Raw genomic sequence first — 22,601 nt, forward strand, 5'->3', positions numbered from 1 at the left:
TTGAAAATAATTTCTCTTTTGCACAATGCTTGTGGTGATTAAATAAGATAATGCATATCAAGGTTAAAGATATTTATTGGTCCTTGGTAGACATTAAAAAATGATATTTTAGTTATCATTATTACTACTATTGTTATTGTTAGTTGAATCATGAATGTGCATAGTATATTTGCTTAGGAAGAGTAGAGAGGAAAACTATTACTTCAGGCACCAAAATTATTAAAAATATGAAGAAGCTTCTTAGAGGTTAGTAAAGGAAGACAATAAAAGGCAAGGGAAGGGTGTTTGTGGGTGAGCAGAGTTGATGACATTCTGAAAGTCTATGAGAATGCTTGCCAAGCTCCAAACCCTGAGGCAGAGACTGGAGAAGAAGCCATTTTTGTTTGAGGGTGTCAGAGAAGAAGTGCCATCTTTGGTAGGAAGTCAAATCTCAGTTAAAGCAGCCCTTTCCTAAGCAGGTTTTTGGTCCAGATAGGTGAGAAACACTTAGGTTCTTTCCTCTTGCAGATTTATATAGCACCTTACCTAAATGAGGGTTGTGAAACATCTAACCTGACTCTCTCAAAGCTCTCGTGGCCAATAGACCATTTTAATGCCAGAAACATTATTTTGCATAAGATGAGAGGACAGCACGAAGGGTTGAGGAGAGTTAGATTTAATGTAGTTTATTGACAATAGTTCAGAGGGAAGGGAGAACAGGAGATTAATGATAGACTGGGTGAGAAAAAGGATAGGCCATGGACTTTGGTTTGAAACCTATGGGAAACGTGATTGTGAGGAGCTGCTGTTTATGAAGCAAGTGGAAAGACAAGAGCAGGAGATGATATGGCGGCAAGGCAATGGAGACTCTCGTCTCTGCAACTCCATGTTGATGGTATTTTGAGAGGAGTAAAAGTGAGGGACTTAAAAAGTTGGGGTACAGTGGCCCTTTGAACACTGAGAATTTTTGAAAATGTTCAAACCTGTAATTTGTCCTTGAGTGTGAACTAGATTGTACAATGACAGTCTGAATAGATATTTCAAATAATATTTTAAAAATCTTAAAGTGATTTCACGTCTTATGTGTTATCATCAGTACTTTTCCATAGTTAGCTTTTGCTTTCTGGTATAAGAAATAGAGGATGAATAATCATGGCCAAATAATAAATAATATATGCCTATATTTAATACAATAATAATTAACTTTATTTGTAAATTGTCTGAGTTGGAAGAATACTTATAAATGATAAAGCATAAATATAAATGATAAAATTGGGACAATTCATTATGGCCTATGGAAATATTTTTGTTGTACCTTACAGTTTTAAAATATTATACTTGATAAAATTAGCTGCGTGTGGTGGTGCACACCTATAATCCCAGTGGCTCCCAAGGCTGAGACAGGAGAATCGAGAGTTCAAATCCAGCCTCAGCAATGGTGAGGTGCTAAGTGAGATCCTGTCTCTAAATAAAATACAAAATAGGGCTGGGGATGTGGCTCAGTGGCTGAATGGCCCTGAGTTCAGTCCCAGTATCCCCTGCCCCGCAAACAAAAATTAGATCATTGGTGATTTTCCAATAATTATTCTTTAATGGAAATTCTTATAATTATTCATTAATCCTGCGCTAATGAATTGTGCTATGTGGTTTGTTCTCAGAAAGTTCATGGTGTTGGCCATCAATCTATAAGTAATTGTTACCTATATTTTTAAAACTCTATGTTTATCTACACAGGTGAAGGAAATTAAGTCTTGATGAGATTAAAGTTTAAAATAATAGAACTACCATCCATGGTGGCACATGTGTGAAATCCCAGTGACTCCCAAGGCTGAGGCTGAAAGATCACAAGTTCAAGCCCAGGCTTAGCAACTTAGTGAGACTCTGTCTCAAAATTAAAAGGGTTGATGATGTAGCTCAGTGGTAGAGCACCCCTGGGTTCAATTTCTGTACTGCAAATAAATAAATAAATAATACCAAATTTGAAAACTCTAGGGGCTGTGGTTTTATTTATTTTTAGGCCATAATAGTTTAGTCTTCTAGGCAGAGATTTTCTCCTTGAATTAAAAGTAAGGTGCTTGAGATGCTTTCTCTGGAGATTATATCAACAATTTGCCTTTCCATAGGTGGCTGCAATTCTGTGGCATAAAATCCCAGTTGCCTCATTTTCCTTTTTCTTTCTTTCTTTCTTTTTTTTTTTTGGTGGTGGGGGGTGCACTGGGATTGAACCTAGGGCCTTGTGCATGTGAGGCAAGCATTCTACCAACTGAGCTATATCCCTAGCCCCCAAGTTGTTTTCTATGAAAACATTTCAGGTTACCATGTAGATTAGACAAATACTCTTTGAGGTTTGTCAAAAATAGATATTTAGGGCAAATAACCTTTAGAACAAGGATGGCAATCCTCAAATTTTTGTTGTAGACGAAGGCAAACTAAAAGATCTTTACTCCAATTTTCCCACAGTTTTAGGTAAAGAGATAGGGAAATGAGACAATCTTAACATGGCTTAGAAATCAGTGCCCTGACTGGAACAAGTCTCACTTGTTCTATAAAAGCTACACTGGCACAAGCTTATTCAGGGGTGTTCTTGCTTTAAAATCTCTACCTCTTTTTAAATTCTCTTTTTGGTGAACAAAAAGATATAGGACACAGGCTTAAGATTAATAAATATTGTTTCCGGCAGACCCCGCTGGCAATGTAATGGGCAGTAGGAGACTGAGCACATCACACATAGTTCAGGCTCGTTAGAGTTTCCAGGGTGGGCAAACTGGTGTAGAAACAGGGGAGATAAAGAGGAAAAAAATGATGTCTGTGTGCAGACCTCCTCTCATTTAAACCTCCCAGCAGCTCCGTTAAGTCTGTGTTGTTAATTTAATAGACTGGAAGGCTCAAAGATACAGCAGGTAAACGTCAAAGCTGAGTTTTACACATACAAGGGCCAGTAATAGTTTTTTTTCCCCCCCTAAATATTGGGTAATAGCAAGTAACATGCCTGGAGACACAATATTCTTCCTGCCTCTCCCATTCTCCAATATTCCAGTCTACCTCCCCTCCTCATCCCCCATCTCCATCCACTCACCCAGGACAGGGTAACTGTTTTGAGAATACTTTGGTACTGTAAAGGTGCTAAAAAAAAGGGAAGCAAAATCTTCCCTTTTTACAGAGGGGAAAATCCCTTTTTACGAAACATCCTGTTTAGCAATTGTGAAGCTTGGATTTCCCCAAAATGAGGTTAGGGTGACATGCTACTGCTTGTCACATGGCCTTAGTTCAAAGTCACACCTGCTGTGGACTTTTGCAAAATTTGCCTATATGTGGCCCACACAAAGCCACAAAGACAGGACTCAAAATGGCATTCACCACGTTTGAGATGTTGAACAACAACAAAAAAATAGTACTGTTTTTATGAATTAAGCGGATGGTATGTGTCACAAGGAGGAAATGAACCCTGTTAGCTTGAACTTGCACCTCCCCTCGATACTGAAAGATAATTTTTGTGACTGAGGTTAATAATGCAGTTATTTGTGTTTAGATATGAATGTAACTTGACTGATTGGGAAAGCAGGTGCTAGATTGTGGCACCACGCCTGAGACTCATGAGTCATGTCACTGATCTATAAGCCATCCGTACCATGAAAATGGAAATGGGAGCCAACTCTGTCATACAATCTATGCTATTCACTGAAATTATAGACAATTTCAGCCTGTGCATTTGCAAAATGGTCTATGCCATTTTTACTTTAAATGCCTTTTTTACTTGGTATCTCTGATTTGTCTAAATAAATATTATAATCCATAATAATCATTACTGATCCATTATGATACTTTATGAAAATAAATACAGCTTTTAGTCTTAATGCATGAAATACAGCCTATGGCTTCTGTTCATATCTTAAACAGCAGAATTCTCACAGCTGTTACTATTTCAACTATGAAGAAAATTGGAACTTTGCATTTTCCAGAGGCTAAATATTGCTCAAAACCCCCCACTTCTTTAAACATTGCTATTTATTTCATCATGTATATCAGAGTCTGTGGGTCTGATTAGTATAGGGGGATTACAGAACTGTGCTAAAAGGCCAAGGCCCCTTCAAGCCCAAGGAATATCAGAAAAATCTTCCTAGTCAATTAAAAATGTCTAGTCTGTGAGATTAGGCAAGGGAGTATACAAGTCCATTCTTTAAATTAACAAGTGTCACTCAAAGTACATTCAACATTGATAATAAGACCAATAACTTATTCCTCCACAAAACCATGTGGAGAAGCATCTTAAAAACATCTGATCTCTCCTGCCTTTTTAAAGACTTTTTATTTATTCATCTTTAACAAATCTCAACAGAGAAACTCCTAACTGATCAAGGTAAGCTGAGTTCTCAGGTCAACCATAAAGTGGAGGGTACCCTGTATTCAACTAAGTCATACCTGAAAGGTTTCCCCTCCCTTCCTCTTTATTCCCCTCTCCGTTCATCCTACCATTTTCTGAGAAGCTTTTAAATTCATTTTAAATTTCCCATCAGTCAATAAGTAATAACAAACATAGTAAATAAAGTTCGTTTGTGATTTCAATGCCTCTTTTAATATTTTTTTTCCCATTTTAGTGCTGAGAGTTCTTCAATTAATCTTATCCTTTCTCAAATCTGGAATCTGTATTTGTCTTTATAAAATAAGAATCAAGCTCATTGTGTTAAATCTCAGGCATATTTTATCCCTAATGGGGTCAGAGCCATAAACCTTAATCCAAAGCCATAAATCTCCAATGGAAGAATTTCTGGAATTCAACTCTGTCTCTCATCTACTTTTTATTCTTATTGATATAGTTTTGGTGGTTGAAACATTAAATGAATCCTCATTTCCTAAGTATATATAGAAAAATTATTTTAAATGACTTTTGTGAAAACCCTTAGTGGTCTGAACTCTATTTTCCCACTGAGCTGCATTTTCCCGACTTCCAATCTACTGTGGTATTCCAGGACTCCAGGACTTTGATTATTTGTCCCATCTGTCTGTGTGTCTTTTTCTCACCCTTCCCTATTTTGTTAATATATTCATTCTTCACCTCTTTGCTTAGATCTCTCTTTTTCTGGGGAGGCTTGACTGGCTTCCAAACGGTAGCCTGGAGACCCTCTTCTGAGCCTTCCAGACCTTCCACTGTGGTAGCACATGGCTAGCTGGCTCCTTACCAGAACCTCTCCCTCTCCTGGAAGCACTGCATGAGGTACTAACTGCCAAATCTACAACAGAAATTCTCAATGAACAACACTTGAGAGAACCAACCAAGACTCTATTACAGGCTGGAATGAGATTCAGCACCCTGATGTCCTTGTTACCATGTCACATAGGTAAATGGTCACTACCTCAGAGATCTATCTTCATGCTGATATCAGATTTGTTTGTTTTAAAAATAACCCAGGGCTGCTGATACAAGGAATTCTAAACCAAAAAGAGAAATGTAACTGTCATCAATTTCCTTCTTTTTTTCCTCCCTTTGCTACTCCCAAGTTAATACATTTAGCATTTTCTAATCTGTAAAGACCTATAACCTCTGCTCTTTGTGTTACCCAAGGAGCCACTTATCTGTTGCTTATCTAAAAGGGCCAAAGGTGCTGAATTCTTGCATTTTTTTCCTTGGATTTAGAAATCTAAGTGAATCTTCTAAAATAGTCATTTAAAACCCAACCTATAAGGAAAACAACAGGAAATATCCACCAAAATAAATGACAAGTTTATTGAGACTAGACTTGTGTATTTATAGCTATCAAGGCTGATGGACATTGGAAAAGTAAACTTAAATTATAGGGAGCAGGCTGTGGAATCTGGCTGGACTTCAAAGACTTTGTTAATATGTTTTTATACCAGTGGCTGCTACTTGTGGTCAATAAGTTAGTTTGATCTACTGTCGAATAGAGTTGAGTCATTTATCAGTGTATTTCTGTTGGTTTTGATAATTCTTCCAAGAGATGGTGTCATACAAATTAAGTTTTGCTAGAATCTTACCTAGAAATAGTTTGATTTATTTACTAGTTCACAAAGACTAGGGAATCTAATGTCAGAGACCATTGAATATAGAATGACTGCTTTACCCTGAATACTATGGGGGGAATGTGTATCTCAGCACACTTAGGTGTTCATCCAAGCTCTCTGTGGAAGCAGAAAGAATGAGAAGCAATTTACTTTGTGTGAGTGAAAAATATCAAGGGAATATTCATATCTTTTATTTCCTTTTCCTCAGAAGACTTAAAGGAAGAGTCTTTTCAAAGGGAAATTTTAGATTAAGTTATACTATTCTAAGAAATTATTATTACAACTTTCTTTAAACTCTTCATATTTTTGTTTAACTTGTTCTCTATACTGAAGTTTACAGTATAAAGATATTCTTTTTCTTTTCTTTTCTTTTGATACTGAAGATTGAACCCACGGCCCTTAACCACTGAGCCACATCCCCCAGCCTTTTTTATTTTAAAACAGGGTCTCACTAAGATGCTCAGGGCCTCACTAAATTGCTGAGACTAGCCTTGAACTTGCAATCCTCCTGCCTTAGCCTCCTGAGCTGCTGGGATTACAGGTGTGTGCCACTGCACCCAGATAGAGACGTTTCTTGATAATTAAATTCTATCATTTTAATGAACAGACAAACAGAAAAAAATAATTATAAACTTTGTGGAAAAAGAGAAACAATGACAAAAAAAAAATCAAGTGACATGTAATCCAACTTTGCTTTATCCCTTAAATTCTGTTCTTGTTTATAGATTTTTAGTAGTTTGTAAAAAGTCTTCTTTTAAAAATTTAAAAGTCTCAAAATTACTAAGAATGGATATTATTTTAGTGGAAGTCAGCCATATAGTTTCTGGGAAGAACTATACTAAAAGGAATAAATTTAATTAGAAGCAGGAAAGATTGGGTTACATACAACAAAAGCCAACAAAATATGCTCAACCCCAATGGTGAGTATAACCACTGGCAAGAGATTTCCCAGAGAGGATAGGGAATAGTTTTCCTAGAATATTTTATAGCCTAAGTAGTCTGGATGAAGTTCCGTATCCCTTTCCAGACTCATTGCTGGGAACGTGGCATATTCGTGGGATGTAACTCGTAGGAGAGCTTACATAATAGAAAGGAACAGAGCTATGGGTACAGGCATAAGCTTGCTTTACCCCAAAGTCCTCATCCTAAAATTTATGATTTAGATCATGCCTCTAAATACAGCAGAGGTATGTGCTGCTTGGTAGGTAAAGCAATTGTTTGGTCCTTGCCTAGAGGGATGAGATGAGAGAGTGACCCAGAATCCCTACTGTCTCCTCTCCATCCTGGATCCAAAGAGAACTCTCTAGATTCCCAGCCCTCACCTCTGGAAGAGAAGGGTAACATTGAATCTGAAGGAGGTGCCCTACTGGCTCTTATAGACCCAGAAAACAGGACTGGAAACACACAATACTTTTGGAAGAGAGGGATGCAGCTTCCTGGTTACTCGTTACCTGGAGAGTCACAGAATGTGCCCGTGGGACAGAAAGCAAGCTGGATTTACTTGAATCCTGTCACATGCAATATTCTGTTGGGAACAAGGGCTTGCTTGCTCAGTTTTTTTTTGGGGGGAAAGATAATGTGCTTTATTTAGCTTTCAGCTAACACAGATATTTCTCTAACAGTAAGGATACCAGATCTAGTTCATTTTTGTGAATATAATAAGCAAAACTCAGAATCAGAAAAAAAATTGCCATAGGTAGGATTAAAAGAGAATTGAAATCTACATAGAAATAATTCAGGGTCCAGTGGCACACATTTGTAATCCCAGCTACTCCAACCTGGGCAATTTACTGAGACCCTGTCCCAATATTTTTAAAAAAAGGGCTGGTGATGCAGCTCAGTGGTAAAATGCCTCTGGTTTCAGTCTCCAGTATTGGTGGGGAGGATTCATTTTTAATTTATCTATTTTCTTTTTTAAAATTTTTTTTTTGGATGGGTTACTTTTTTGAAATTTTAAGTTGTTATATATAACAGCAGAATGCATTATAATTTATATTACATATATAGAGCACAAATTTTCATATCTCTGGTTGTATATAAAGTATATTCACACCATTCAAGTCTTCATACATGTACTTAGGGTCATGATGTCCATCTCATTCCACCATCTTTTTTTACCTCCATGCTCTCTCCCTTCCCCTCCCACCCCTTTGCCCTACCTAGAGTTTGTCTAATCCTCCCATGCTTCCCCTCCAAACCCCACTATGAATCAGCTTCCTTATATCAGGGAAATCATTCAGCATTTGGTTTTTGGGGATTGACTAATTTCACTTAGCATTATATTCTCCAGCTCCATCCATTTACCTGCAAATGCCATGATTGTATTCTAATTTATTGCTGAATAATATTCCATTGTGCATTTATACCACTTTTTTTTTATCCATTCATCTATTGAGGGGCACCTAGGTTAGTTCCACAGTTTAGCTATTGTGAATTGTGCTGTTATAAATATTGTTGTGGCTGTGTCCCTGTAGTATGCTGTTTTTAAGTCCTTTGGGTATAGACCGAGGAGTGGGATAGCTGGGTCAAATGGTGGTTCCATTCCCAGCTTTCCAAGGAATCTCCATACTGCTTTCCACATTGGCTGCACCAATTTGCAGTCCCACCAACAATGTATGAACGTACCTTTCCCCCCACATCCTCTCCAACACTTATTGTTGTTTGTATTCTTAATAGCTGCCATTCTGATTGGAGTGAGATGAAATCTTAGCATAATTTTGATTTGCATTTCTCTAATTGCTAGAGATGTTGAACATTTTTTTTTTATATATTTGTTGTTTGATTGTATATCACCTTCTGAGAGGTGTCTGTTCAGTTCCCTGGCACATTTATTGATTGGGCTATTTGATTTTTTGGTGTTTAGCTTTTTGAGTTCTTTATATACCCTAGAAATTAGTGCTCTATCTGATTTGCAAAGGGTAAAACTTGCTCCCAGGATGTAGACTCTCTATTCACTTCACTGATTATTTCTTTTGCTGAGAAGAAGCTTTTTAATTTGAATCCATCCCATTTATTGATTCTAGATATTAATTCTTGCACTATAGGAGTCTTATTAAGGAAGTAGGGCCCTAATCAGACATGATGGAGATTTGGGCCTACTTTTTCTTCTAATAGGCACAGTGTCTCTGGTTTAATTCCTAGGTCTTTGATCCATTTTGACTTGATTTGGGGCATGGTGAGAGATAGGGGTTTAATTTCATCTTGTTACTTATGGATTTCCAGTTTTCCCAGCACCAGGCCAGACTGGGCAACTTACTGAGACCCTGTCTCAACATTTTTAAAAAAAGAGCTGGTGATGCAGCTCAGTGGTAAAGCACCTCTGGTTTCAATCTCCAGTATTGGTGGTGGTGGTGTGTGTGGGGGGGGGTGATTCATTTTTCATTTATGAAAATAATTGCAAAATTTTAACACAGAGGCAAAAACAGAAAAATAATTAATTTATTGCTTAACATACTAATAATAAAAGAAATTTATATCAAATCAAAGATGTATCAATTAATGAAATTAACAAAAATTGAAGCATGCCACCACTTTCAACAGGGGAAGTGCTAATGGAATAGATTCATTCATACAATGTTGGTAGCATTGTTGTTGATTCAGCTCTTCCCAAATTGGTCTGGAAAGTATTTTGACAAGCACTATTATCTTCAAACCACTCCATTCCTGGGAATTTATAATAAGGTTCAGTTTATCCTAAGGTTATTCAAATTGAGTAAAAAACCTATAATTTGCAGTCTTATCCAAAAAAGAACACAATTAATAAAAAGAAAGGGCTAATAGGTCGGTAGTTATATAACATATCAATCTGATGCAATGTTAACTGTAATCATAATTATTGAATTTATGTTACAATGTACGAATGTGTCTAATGTTAAATGAAGAAAATGTAGCTTTACTATCTCTTATATACAATAACAAGCATGCAATCAAACAAAAACTCGAATACACATGGAGAAAAATAGAACGCACAATAATAAAATCAGTAGGTGTACAAGAAAATGAAATTATTTTTAAAGGTATTACTTTTTTATATTTATTTTTTAGTTGTAACTAGACACAATATCTTTATTTTATTTATTTTTATGTGGTGCTGAGGATTGAACCCAGGGCCTCACACGTGCTAGGTGAGTGCTCAGTACCACTGAGCCACAGCCTCAGTCCCTAAAGGTATTATTAAAGGTATCAATAATGCTGTTATAAAAATTCTTTCATAACTTTTAAGTCATGGAAAAAGTCAAGACTTATATAAATCAAGTGGATTTATATTAAAAGATGTATGAAATCTGAAAATGGACATTTCAGCGAACCAACAGCTCCTAGAAATTATAGGATAACAAGGTAATAATTTTATAGCTCTTATCCAAAAAGAATTGCTTGAATTGAAGGTTTACTTAGTACATTTTCAATTACTGTAGACCAAAGAAAAAAAAATCTAAAGACTCAAAGAGAAATCAATAGTTTCCTCTGTTTATATACCCCTGGGAATAAACATATATTTGTAAATGCTGACTTTCCAGAGGAAAAAAAAATGCAAGTTTCTTTTTGAGATTAAATGATCTTTTTTTCCAATTATGTTTATACTAATAATATACTGGTAAATATTGGTAATAGAAGCTATAGGGATTTTTGCTATGTTAACGAGCAAGTTAATTAATTATTTTTAATATTTCTCAAGACATTATTTTTAGGTAGTATATATATATATATATATATATATGTGTGTATATGTGTATTTTTTTATAATATATATATATATATATATATATATATATATATATATATATGGAAAGCTTGGAAATGTGATGCTTGTTTTGGATTCACTGGTTCTAACTGTTTTTAGCTCTAAGTGCCCTTAGGTTATTTGCCAATTAGCTCTATTTCAAATGCTTTTTATATGTCTATATTTTAAGAGCTTCTTCACATGTGTACTCTGGTTTAAGTCATGTACTCTCAATGGCCCAGTGAGGCAGGAAGTGCTGTCTTCTCTTGCAGGTGAGCCTCAGGAGGTCAGGTAGTTTGTGTAAGGTCATGAGAACTGCCAGTGGCATGCAGAGCTCAGGTTTTCTGAGTCTGGATGGAATGTCATCTACTTGGTCACATTCCAGGTATACAAAGCAAAAGCAAAGGGCATTTGCTTGTCCCTCTCTGAGTGTGCTGACCTTTTGTTGTATGTGAAGAGTACTGTCTTAAGGATAATATGGAAGAACTTTGTGAAGAACTAGCATACTTGTGGGTGACAAGTTCAGAAGTCAGCAGCCCTTCCCGCCCCTGAGACCATAACACATCGTGTCAAAGGCAGAAAACTGGGGGAAGAAGGCAATTTAAAGCACTGTTATTTTCATCTCTATGAGGCTTCAAAAAAAATTATAGTGTAAATTAAAAGAAACCAGAAATCTATAAAGCCATCTGGCTGATTTAAGTATATTTTTTATAGCATCTTTTTAAGAAAGATCAGAAAAACTCAAAACGATATTGAAGTCAGTATGGAAACTATTCCCCAGCTGACCATTTCCCTTCCAAGATTCCTGTGCTTCAAAGGAACCGCTCAACAATTTGGAGAAGAGAGATGAGGACGCAATACACCTTGAGTACTGGCTGCCTGACAGATGAAGATGCGGCATCTGAAATGCTGAGCAAGTGGAGAGACCCAGACTCCAACCCTGAATTGTGTGAAGTCTATTTAATTAAAAGTGTCTTCTATGATTGCCTTTGCTAAATTGTGGAGGAGAGGAAGAGGCAGTGACCTTACATTTAATCACGTCAACTGCTTGTAGTAAAGTGGTTCATAACTAAACTGCCTGATTCCTTCCAGAGGACTCTGACTTTACTAGTCCTTAAGAACAGCACACAGTGCCCTGGCTTCAGCCTTTGGTGCTGACTAAGCACTTTCCAAGCTGCCTTCAATTGAAAGACAGACACAGGAGTCTGAGGAAATCCTTGCTCAGCCAAATCTATCCCATATGAGAGGGCAAACTTAATGAGAATCAGCCGTGAGCCCTTGGCACCCAGCCTCTGGAATGCATGGGTTTTACAGCCAGCATGGGCTGCAGAGATTTTTGTCTTCATCTCTCTTTTTTTATGTTAAAAACATTTGTATGAACAAAATGCCAGTTTCAATGAATAAAGGGAAAGAGAAAAAAGAGCACACTATGTTTATAATATATATGCAAGCCCTGGGAGGAGGAGAAAATGAACACCTTGGATTTCATGACTGTAAGAAGCTTAGCAAATAAATGGGCACCCAAACAAATATCACACAGGGCCAGAGAAAGCTAATTGACAGACTGAGTTTAATCAGGGTGCTGTGGGAACATAAATATTGCATTTTCCATTTCTCTCCACTGTCGTTCTTTGTAATGATGGAATAATCTCATGGGGTGAAACTCTGATGGTACCTAACCAATGAGGTGGAGTTGTAACTATTTACTGTCTACAGTGGGTCTCCTAGTAGGCATAGCAATTACCCCAAACCCACAAATAATATGGTCTTGAAAATTCAAACAACATATAGCCCTCTTGATTAATCTTCCCCATCTCATTACCTGCTTATTCTAATCCCTGGAAGATGGCTATCACCATTTTGATCTGATGTACTTCCAGATCTTTTTACTTGCACTTACACACACACACACACACACACACACACACCACAAAAGGCATGGATAAAGAAATATAAAGTGTTTTTTTTTTAAATAAATGTCATAATGCCATATTCATATTCATTTTTTACTTGGTTTTCTAGTTTAATGTACCTTGGAATATGTTAGCACATGCATATCTCCTTCTTTGTAAATGCTGTTTAGTAGCCTATATTAGGTACAAACCATAATTCAATCCCTATGAATTTACATTTCTATTAACCATTGATGTTTCCATTTTTTCCCTATTTCACTATTGCAATGGATATTGTTCTATTTTTCCCCGTTATCACATAAGCAAATATTTATTAGGGTAGATTCGGAAACATGGATTTGCTAAATCAAAAAGTATGAGATTCTAAAATTTTTAATAGAGGAACATTGCCAAAAAACTATTCCAATAACACTGCTTTTCCTATACTTTTAACCAACATAATATTATCATTCAACATTCAGTAACTGAAAGATTAAAGACAAATGGGGGATTTTATTGTTTCATTTTGCATTTTCCTGGTGGTGTTATAAACACTAAAAATAGTTTTTAATTTCCTTTGTTTTCTATGTAAGCCCAGAGTTATTAAGAATGGTGATTTTCAATTCCAGGTGTATCAATTGGCTGGGGATGGTGGTTGACCCTCATTTTTGCTCTTAGTTTCTAATTTTATCAAACTGTGATCAAATTGTGTGGCTTGTATGATTTTTCCTTCTTGGAATTTGACAAGATATGTTTCATGATCTAACTTATGGTCTGTTTTTGCAACTCCTCCATTTATGCTTAAAATAATATGTATACTTTGTTTATTAGATACAAAAATCAGATTTTGGTTAATTGAGTTAATTAATATTTTTGTTTATTTTACTTTTTATTTGTTCTTTTTAGATATACATGATAGTAGAGTGTATTTTTGACATATTACATATACATGGAGTGTATCTTATTCTAATTAGGATCCCATTCTTGTGGTTGTACATGATGTGGAATTTCACTAGTCGTATATTCATATGTGAACATAGGAAAGTTATGTCTGATTCATTCTACTATCTTGATTTTTTTATACCCTTATGTATTTCCAGTCTTCTTTAGTGTGTGTGTTTGTGGTGCTGGGGATCCAGCACAGAGCCTCACACATGCTAGGCAAGCATTCCACCTTGAACTACAACTGATCCCTCAGTCTTGAACTAGTAATTTCTGGGAGAAGTATAATTAAAAATATCCTGTATATGAATTGTCAGTTCCTTTGTATTTCTGTTAGTTGTTGCTATAAATATTTTCATGTTAAGGACATATAGAATGTTTCATCTTCTTGGTAAAAATCTTTCATCTATGTGAAATATTTCTTTTTTGGTTTTTTCAATATTTTTGTCTTACATTGCATTTTGTCTGATATTTATATTGCTTCCCCAACTTTGGATTTCCTTCCTACCTCCACTCCAAAATATTTATTTCTTTCTTTTCTTTTCTTTCTTCTTCTTCTTCTTCTTCTTTTTTTTTTTTTTTTTTTGTCTTCCAGTATGGTTGATTCAGATACTGAAGGTACTGTGAGAGATTTGGTATATGGTAGAATTTGTGAACATGTTTAGTCAGCATGCACCCATTGAAAAATTACTTTGGTCTCCATTTCTCTATAAATTTATTGCAGACCAAATGCTACAAGTTGTATTCCATTGGCATGCATTATTCAGTAACAGCTTTCACAGTCTAAGTCATCATCTTTCCAGTCTCATTCCCAGAAAGATCTGTTTAATTTATAAACAGTCCATTTTAGACAGCACTGCCAGTGACATCACAATATTGCTCTTCTTCTGGACAATTTATTGGCAATAAAAATACCCCAGTTTCTTCCATGGGAAAAACATGTTGAAGGCCACCAACTCAACTATGGGCAAGGCCTAACTCTTAGTAATTTCGGACTATTGAAAGTAGCATTTAGAATATATTCTTTTAAAAACTGTAAAAATAACACCTCACAATTATTTATAAAGGATGTGATTTATTTTGTTTTCTTATTTTACTTAAAACATACTCACCTCATTTTTTCTGTTTTATCTTTTTTTAAAAAAAAAAATTTTTTTTAGTTGTTGATGGACCTTTATTTTATTTACTTACTTGTGGTGCTGAGAATTGAACCCAGTGCCTCAGACATGCTAGGCAAGTGCTCTACCACTAAGCCACATCCCCAGCCTTCTATGTTTTATTTTTATATATCAAAGGGAGTTTATTTTCATTTGTTGGTCATTGAATTCCAACTATAGATAATAAAAAGAGTTTTACTTAGCTTAGGCCTATCATGTGATGTTTGAGAGGTTTTGTCACTTGATCCATTGATCTGGCATCAAAATATAGGTCGCCCACCTCTAGTACACAATTTGCACATAAACTTATTTCTTATATGAAAGATTTTTAAAGATCCTATCACATCTGCAAACTATTAAAAAAATAACTCCTAGAAAGAAATATAATAGCGAGCATGTAATACCTCAATTTTTATAGGAGGGATCATGGAGTGGGAAAGATGAATTAATGATTTGCTTAAAAGAATTGACCCCAGAAGATTTCAAGAGACTAATATGGGTTTTTTCCTACCAAGTAACACCCTTTCTATCACCATCTCCAACACCTCACTGTCTCTCCATGTTCTTGCCACCCAACTCCACTTTTTAGTTTTCTTCTTATCTGTGTTTGTGTATGTCTGTGTGTGTGTGTTGTTGTTGAGGACTGGAACACAGGGGCCTGGTACATGCTAAGCAAGTGCTCTGCCGCTGAGCTACATCCCAGCCTGACAACTCCACTTTTAAAAGAACAGAATGACTTTCTCGAGGAACCATATCATCATTTTATCCCTATAGGAACATGAAATACAGTTTTACTTTTTAACTGTTAATATGTAAGAGTCTTCTTGATTGGTAGTGACCTTATGAGCAAAGCCAGCAAAGTCTGAGAACCAGGTAATCCATTGTAAACTGGAGATTCTCAATGATTTACCTCTTATTCCAGGTAAAGTAAAAGAATAAAATACAACACTGCTTTAAATTCCTTCCAGCTCCTTGTTTATTGTTTCCTCTCTCATGGAAGTCCATTATCCATTAATGTATCCCCAGTTCCTATCAAATGGGGAGGATAGTAGGTTCCCAAGTAAATATTTAGACTAGACATTTGTGCTCTGTGTAGAATATGTAGGGCCTTCTTTCTGCCTTTAAATCATGAATGGCTCTTTAGATCTTAATGAACTGGCAAACTCTTCTAGACTCTAAGAGTCTGCAAACTATAGCCAGTGGACTAGCCACAAGGCTTTGTAAATAAATATTTTCTTTGAACACAGCCAGGCAATTCATTTAAATACTAATTACCCTATGGCTGCTTTCCCTACAAGGGCAGAGCTGAATAGATGACAGAGAAGCAATGTTACTAACATTTTACAGAAAAAGTTCACCAACCTTTGTATTTAAAATCTATTTATTAGCCAGGTGTGGTGGCACACACCTGCTTGTAATCCCAGCAACTCAGTGGGGTGGGACAGGAGAACTGAAAGTTTAAGGTCAGTCTTGGTAACTTAGGGAGACTCTGTCTGAAAATAATAAATAGAAAGGGTTTACAGTGGGGCTCAGTGGTAGAGCACTCCTGGATTCTATCTCCAGTACCACAAGAAAAAAAGAAATCTATTTATTGCCCCTTATGACCAATTGGAGTTGAGCCAAAGTCTGATTCACATATAACATGCAAATCAGCAAACATTAGTAATAATGACATATATTTGCATGGAACTTTATAGGTTGTAAAATGTAGGCCTAGGGGTGTAACTCAATGGGAGAGCACTTGTGTGAATTATGAAATGGTTCTTATGTATTAGCTTTTCTGAACTTCCACTAACCCTAGAGAGTAGACAGGCAAGTACTACTTTCCAGAGGAAAAAGACTTGGAGACATTGCATGATATACCAGGGTTAAAAGGAACTCAGATTTGATGCTTTCAATCTTTTAACAACTTTTCCTCTGGAATATGTTTATCTCATTAAAAATAGGGGTGGTGGTTATTAACATTTGTCATCTCATGTTGCATCGACTTGAAATAGTATTACAGAGATCACCTGCAATTCATTGTAATTTGCAGTAATAAACTGTGTCTCCTAAATGGTGCTTTTTATGTCAGTATAATGGCAATGAAGATAACGAAAATTTTACCTAATGGTTTAAAAAATGAAAGTAAATATGAGGCTAATTAAGTTATAAATTAAGTAACAATCTCAAACTTTAAAATCTGAAACCTGCCAGATAAGTCAGTTACCTGGCTTTTTTTTTTTTTAGATTAACACAAATAACAACAACAACAGAAACTCTTAGAGTATCAGAGAAAAATTAATCATTAAAATATGAGTATATATGAACTTGGAAAAAAAATAGTGAAAAGTTGATAATAGCACTTTGTACATAGGTCAAGTCATGTTTAACTAAATATTCCAGTGGTAGCTACAAATCTATAGATGGCTATATTTTTATATTTTTATTTTTATATACCTAAAAACTAAAAACTTGTGGGGATTGTTTTTCCTGTGGTGCTGAGGACTGAACCCAGGGCCTTGTGCATGCGAGGAAAGCACTCTATCAACTGAGCTATATCCCCAGCCCAACTTATGAGGAATTTGACAAACACACTGGTGTATCAGTGTTAGAATAGCATAAAATTGGTATAATACACTGTCTGACTCCTTCTATACAACATTCAAAAAGCAAGTTTATGGAGATAGTAAAAAGACCAATGGTTGCCAGGGATTAGGGCAAGAGGAGATGAATGGGTGGAGGGCAGAGGATTTATAACGCAGTAAAATTTCTCTGTATAATACTGTACTTGTAGATACTATTATACGTTTATCAAAACCCAAGAAATGTATGACACCAAAGGCAAAAACTGCATGTAAACTATAGACTTTGGTCAATAATGATGTGTCAACGTGGATTCATGCATTTTAGTAAATGGACCACAGTGCTGGGGAAGTTGACAGCGGAGGAAACAGGGCATGTGTAGGGAAAAAAGATACATTCTGTATCTTCTGCTTTGAACCTGAAACTGCTGTAAACTAGAAAGTTGATTATTATTATTATTATTATTTTTTAATGTGATACTGGGAATGGAACCCAAGGCTTCACACATACTAAGCAAGCCTTCTACCACTGAGTTATATTTCCAGCCCCTGATAGTTTATTTTGAGACAGCATCTCACTAAGTTGCCAACACTGGTCTTGAACTGATCCTCCTGCTCAGCCTGCCAAGTAGATGATTTGCAGGCTTGCACCACCATGCCTGTCTATAAACTCTATTAAAAAAAAAAATTTAACAAACTAATGAAGACCACAATTCTGTTTCTTCCTCAGAAGCTTTATAAAGGTGTAATAGAAATGATCATTATTATTTTTTATCATACTGGCATGAATATAACAAAAAGGTTTACAATTCTTCCAGAAGAATGAACCCAGAACAAAAAAAAAAACTTACTTCACACCCAGGTTGGACTTCCCATGAGCAGGATTCCTTCTCTGGAGGGAGCATCCCTCTATGGAAATCATGGTCACCCAGGCATGTTTGACACAAGCCAGGCTCAAAGTCTGGCTCCCCAGGGGGGATGTGGACCCCTGAGGGGCCAGTGTACTTCAGGCTGGGGCTCTGATGCTTGTCCACACTGACCATTGGGCTCTTGATCCATCTTCGAACCTACAAAGTGCAAAAAAAAAAAAAAAAAGAGAGAGAGAGAGAGAGAGAGAAAATAAATGCATTCAAATTTCTTTGATGTGCAATGTGGCTCTGCTGGGAAATTTGGTAATTCTCTCATAAAGAGAGAATCCAGTCTCATGACCTCTCTCTCCTCCAAGTCTTCACACAACCCAAATTGGTCAACACTGATCAGTCCCTATCCAGCAGCATATATTATTTGTTGTTCATTTCTTTGTGATGAAGCCATCTTCTTGTTTATAAGATTGGGGTAATGGTTGGAAAAATTGTTCAGTGTTTTTATTTCATTTTATTTTATTATTTTATGTGCTGGGGATCAAACCCAGAGCCTCCCATATGCTAGGCGAGTGCTCTACCACTGAAGTATGTCCCCAGTCCTACAGTATTTTTAAATGTGCAAGTACTTTGCCTGGCATATACTTGGTGTTGATTAGATGGTGACTATTTCACTTTGACTCTTAGTATTATGATTATGCAGATGGAAAGAGAGCTCACACATTTCTAAAGCACATTGTTAGTTATGCTTACTAGGGGAAATTCTAACCACAGTTTAGAAGCTAATTGTTTCTAAACAAGTTAATATGTATTTTAATATTACAAAATATTGATTATAAAAGAAGTTGCTTCTAGCTGAGAAATTTTCTCAAGTTTATTTTTAAAATTCTAAAACTCACCACTTGTCTTTTTTACATGTAGGATTCCTGTAAGGTACAGGGAAAACATACAGTTTTTCTAATATTAAAAGAGATGATGTTTTATAGCATTTTAAATAGGCAAAGCAACTCTTTTAAATGTTTCATACGTATCATTTTGTTTAATCCTCAGAATAGTCTTACCAGATAGCTACTATTAACAATCTCATTTTATAGACAGGAAAACAGAGGCACAAAGAGAAGAAGCAAATTTCCCCAGGGTACACTGATGATGGAGCACAGGCAAGACCTAGGTATCTTGCAACCAGAATTTACAAGCATACTCTAAGACCTGACCATCAAATGCTTGAGATTTATTTTGATTCAATATATCACTTCCCTGCTTTTTAAGACTCCTGTAGGGCTGGGGTATAGCTCAGTAGTAGAGAGTATGCCTAGAAAGTACAAAGCCATAGGTTTGATTCCCAGAATCCCTCCTTCCCCACAAAAGACTACTATAGATTCTTTTAGAGTTAATCAATTAGTGAAATTAGCATATAGCAAAAGATGAAGAAAGAAGACCATATAGAACTTTATATTATCAGCAATTTTTAAAATTACACTGAGAATGAACTAAAATTGTAATAACAGTAGAAAGTTTAGGCAATTTGCTTTATTACTGATGGATAATTATGTAATCACCAAAAAATAAAAATTAGAAAGACAGTGAAAATATGAAAAATGTTTAGAACACAATTATATGGAAAAATGTAAATAGAGAATTGTTTGATCACTATAATTACAAATGTAGAAACATGGATGCTATTTATAGTCAAAGCAAGAAAGTATAGACAAAATAGACACTGTTCTATTTTTTGCTAGGATCATGAGTATTTTATTTTCCTCCTTTTATAACATACTGTCCTTTACTTTTTTAATATAATTTTTTTAAGTTTACAAGAAGCTTAAGCAATTAAAATCCAATTTCTTTCTTTGGCTACATATGTGTACTTTATTTACATATACCCTTTACAATAGCTGTTTAAACTATCCTTTTGAGTTTACTATCCTAATAGTCAAATTTGGAAGTTTCCATCAATATTTCTTGCACTATAAGACTCCATAAGTATATTAGTAGGTGTATTCAAAAGTGTATTTGAGGGCTGGGGATGGAGCTCAGTGGTTGAATACTTGTCTAGCATGCATGAGGCCCTTGCATCCCCAGAAAAGGGGTGTGTGTGTGTGTGTGTGTGTGTGTGTGTGTATGTATGTGTGCATTTTTAATGTATTAATGAAAGTCTAAACAAAACTCAAAGATTGAGACTATAATAAAATCTCTCCTGATGTTCTTAGTCCCAAATGTGTTTTTGATTAATCTAGAAACTATTCAGTTTCATTAGAGATGGAAAATATTTTTTATTATTCTTATTCTGAGGGTTTTGAGGTTGGAGTTGGTACTCCTTTCCAAATGCGAATTTAAGATTAATCATTTTTACTTTGGCTTTACTTTCTCTCAATATTCTTTGCCAAGTAGATTTAACTTTGTGGTTAGTATGAACAGGATTTAAATAGATTTATCTTCAAATATATTTGTAAGTTGAATGGGCTGATTAAGATTTTTGGTATCTTGAAATATAGATCAATCGCATGCCACCAGAAATTTGCCCAATGCAGCTCCAGTCTGTATGCTTGAGGAGGACACATTTATTCATTAATAGGACATGTTAGCTGGGTTTCTTGGTCCATGCCTGAAATCCCAGGAGCTCAGGAAGGAAGGAGGATTGAGACTTCAAAGCCAGCCTCAGCAAAAATTGAGGTGCTAAGCAACTCAGTGAGACACTGTCTCTAAATAAAATGCAAAATAGGGCTGGGGATGTGGCTCAGTGGTTGAGTGCCCCAGAGTTCAATCCCTGGTACCCCCCCCCCCCCCCGCAAAAAGGACATGTTATTTACCTAATAAAATAAATAACAAAAGTCTAGCACGGAAGGAAAAATATAAAGCAGGGTTGGGTGAACACGATCATTGTGGGTGGGAAGTTTCAATTTTACATGGTCTGAGATAAGGAGTCCTTACTGAGAAGGTGGTTTTTTTGTTTTTTGTTTTTTTTTTTGGTAAAGACCTGAGAATTAAGGACAGAGTGGTGGATACATGACACTCACTGTGAGCAGGGTGCATGACCAAGCGTGGATTTCTGGGGAAGATTTAGACTGCAAATGTTAATTAGATACTTAAAGCAAATAGCCACATATTATTGAAGTCTTCCAGGAAAACAAACAAAAGCAAACAATGACTTCTGTGACTGTTTTGGAAGTATGTGTCTACGTGTTGACCCCATATTTCTGGAGATTTGCTGTTAGAATCAATCTTATGCATTTCATTAAAGCTTAGAGAAATATACATTTTACTTAAGAGAGCTAGGTGTGTACTTGACGCCTTAATTCATTCCACTGGGGGCCAAGGTGTGGGTGGGAGTCTTTCTGAACCCTGATCCTGAAAAACCCTTGACAAATTAACCCATTCTGATTCTTACAGATATAGAATATGATAATCTCTCTTTCCACAGAGTGTGGCAAGAGAAGTGAAGAAACAGTCCATTTCTCAAGGGGCATTTGTAAGGTGTTCCTCATAAACATGGATACAGGGCGGCATCTTCCAAGGGGACTGTTGCTGGCTTTTATTGTGCACTTTGTCTTGAAATACCTGATCTCCTCTGGCTAAGTGCTTATCCTGGCTTCAATATGTCCCTTCCATTTTCCTCCCTGACACTTTTCACTAGCTTTGTGGCCTCACAAATGGCTTTTACAGGCCCAATTAAGGACCAGATTATGATGTTTACTTGATCCTGAGAGAGTAGCTGGGCTGTGAGTGGACAGAGACTCCCTGGAAGCCTTGGAGTCTTGCAAGGTGCCCTCTAAATCTGCTGAGCAGAAAACCCCTCCCCCTGGCCCTTAGAGAATTCTAGCTACAACTGCCCCATTGTGTTCCTTCAGGCGGTGAATTGCTTTGCTGGAGGGAGTGTTGGTGAATGGATTTGGGAGCCCCTCTGAGACCAGTCACAATGGCCTGGAGAGCGACAGCAGCTGCGTGTGTGAGTAGCATGAATGCCCGGATACAGAGGCAGCCCAGGCCCTGTGGCCACCTGGGCCCTTGTTTTATTCAGAGCTACACAACTCATCTGTGGAGAGTGTTGTAAACAAACATGGACGTGGGCAAAATATCCTTCTTATCTTGCACAAATCAAGAATTTTCATGCTTGAGGCTCACAGGAGCCTGTTTTCAAACTTTTAGAAATAACTATCTCCATAGACTTTGGGGAGAAAGGCAAGGCCCTTCTTTTAACCGTGCAGATATTCTGAATAAACTGTGTATACATAAAATATTAAACTAAATTATTTGCTAAATCCAGTCTGCCTTGGTTTTATTAATTTCTTCATTTGGGGGAAAAAAATGTTTTCCTGAGCAATAATCCCTCAGACCAAAAGATTGCCAGATGTGAAGGAGATTGGCCAGCTTCTAGGGATTTTCCACTTGTGGTTTTTTTCCTATTATGTAATTGTAAACAGATATTACTCTTAATTTAAAATGGTTTAGCTGAGAATTATATCAACTGA

General features: G+C 36.3%; 1 protein-coding gene across 1 annotated transcript in view; it reads right to left on the reverse strand.

Annotated features, from left to right (window-relative positions):
• The window catches only part of Sgk1 (serum/glucocorticoid regulated kinase 1), a 67,525-nt gene extending 49,192 nt beyond the window's left edge, over positions 1-18,333 (reverse strand). The window contains exon 1 of the mRNA XM_058581388.1: positions 18,124-18,333. Within this exon, the coding sequence (XP_058437371.1) occupies positions 18,124-18,315 (192 nt within the window). The 5' untranslated portion in view covers positions 18,316-18,333. The remainder of the gene's footprint in view (positions 1-18,123) is intronic.
• Positions 18,334-22,601: the final 4,268 nt, after the last annotated feature.

This window comes from Marmota monax, unplaced genomic scaffold (assembly GCF_021218885.2).
Source record: "Marmota monax isolate L192 unplaced genomic scaffold, Marmota_monax_Labrador192_F-V1.1 WCK01_AAM20220418_F8-fsc00030, whole genome shotgun sequence".
Lineage (NCBI taxonomy): Eukaryota > Metazoa > Chordata > Mammalia > Rodentia > Sciuridae > Marmota > Marmota monax.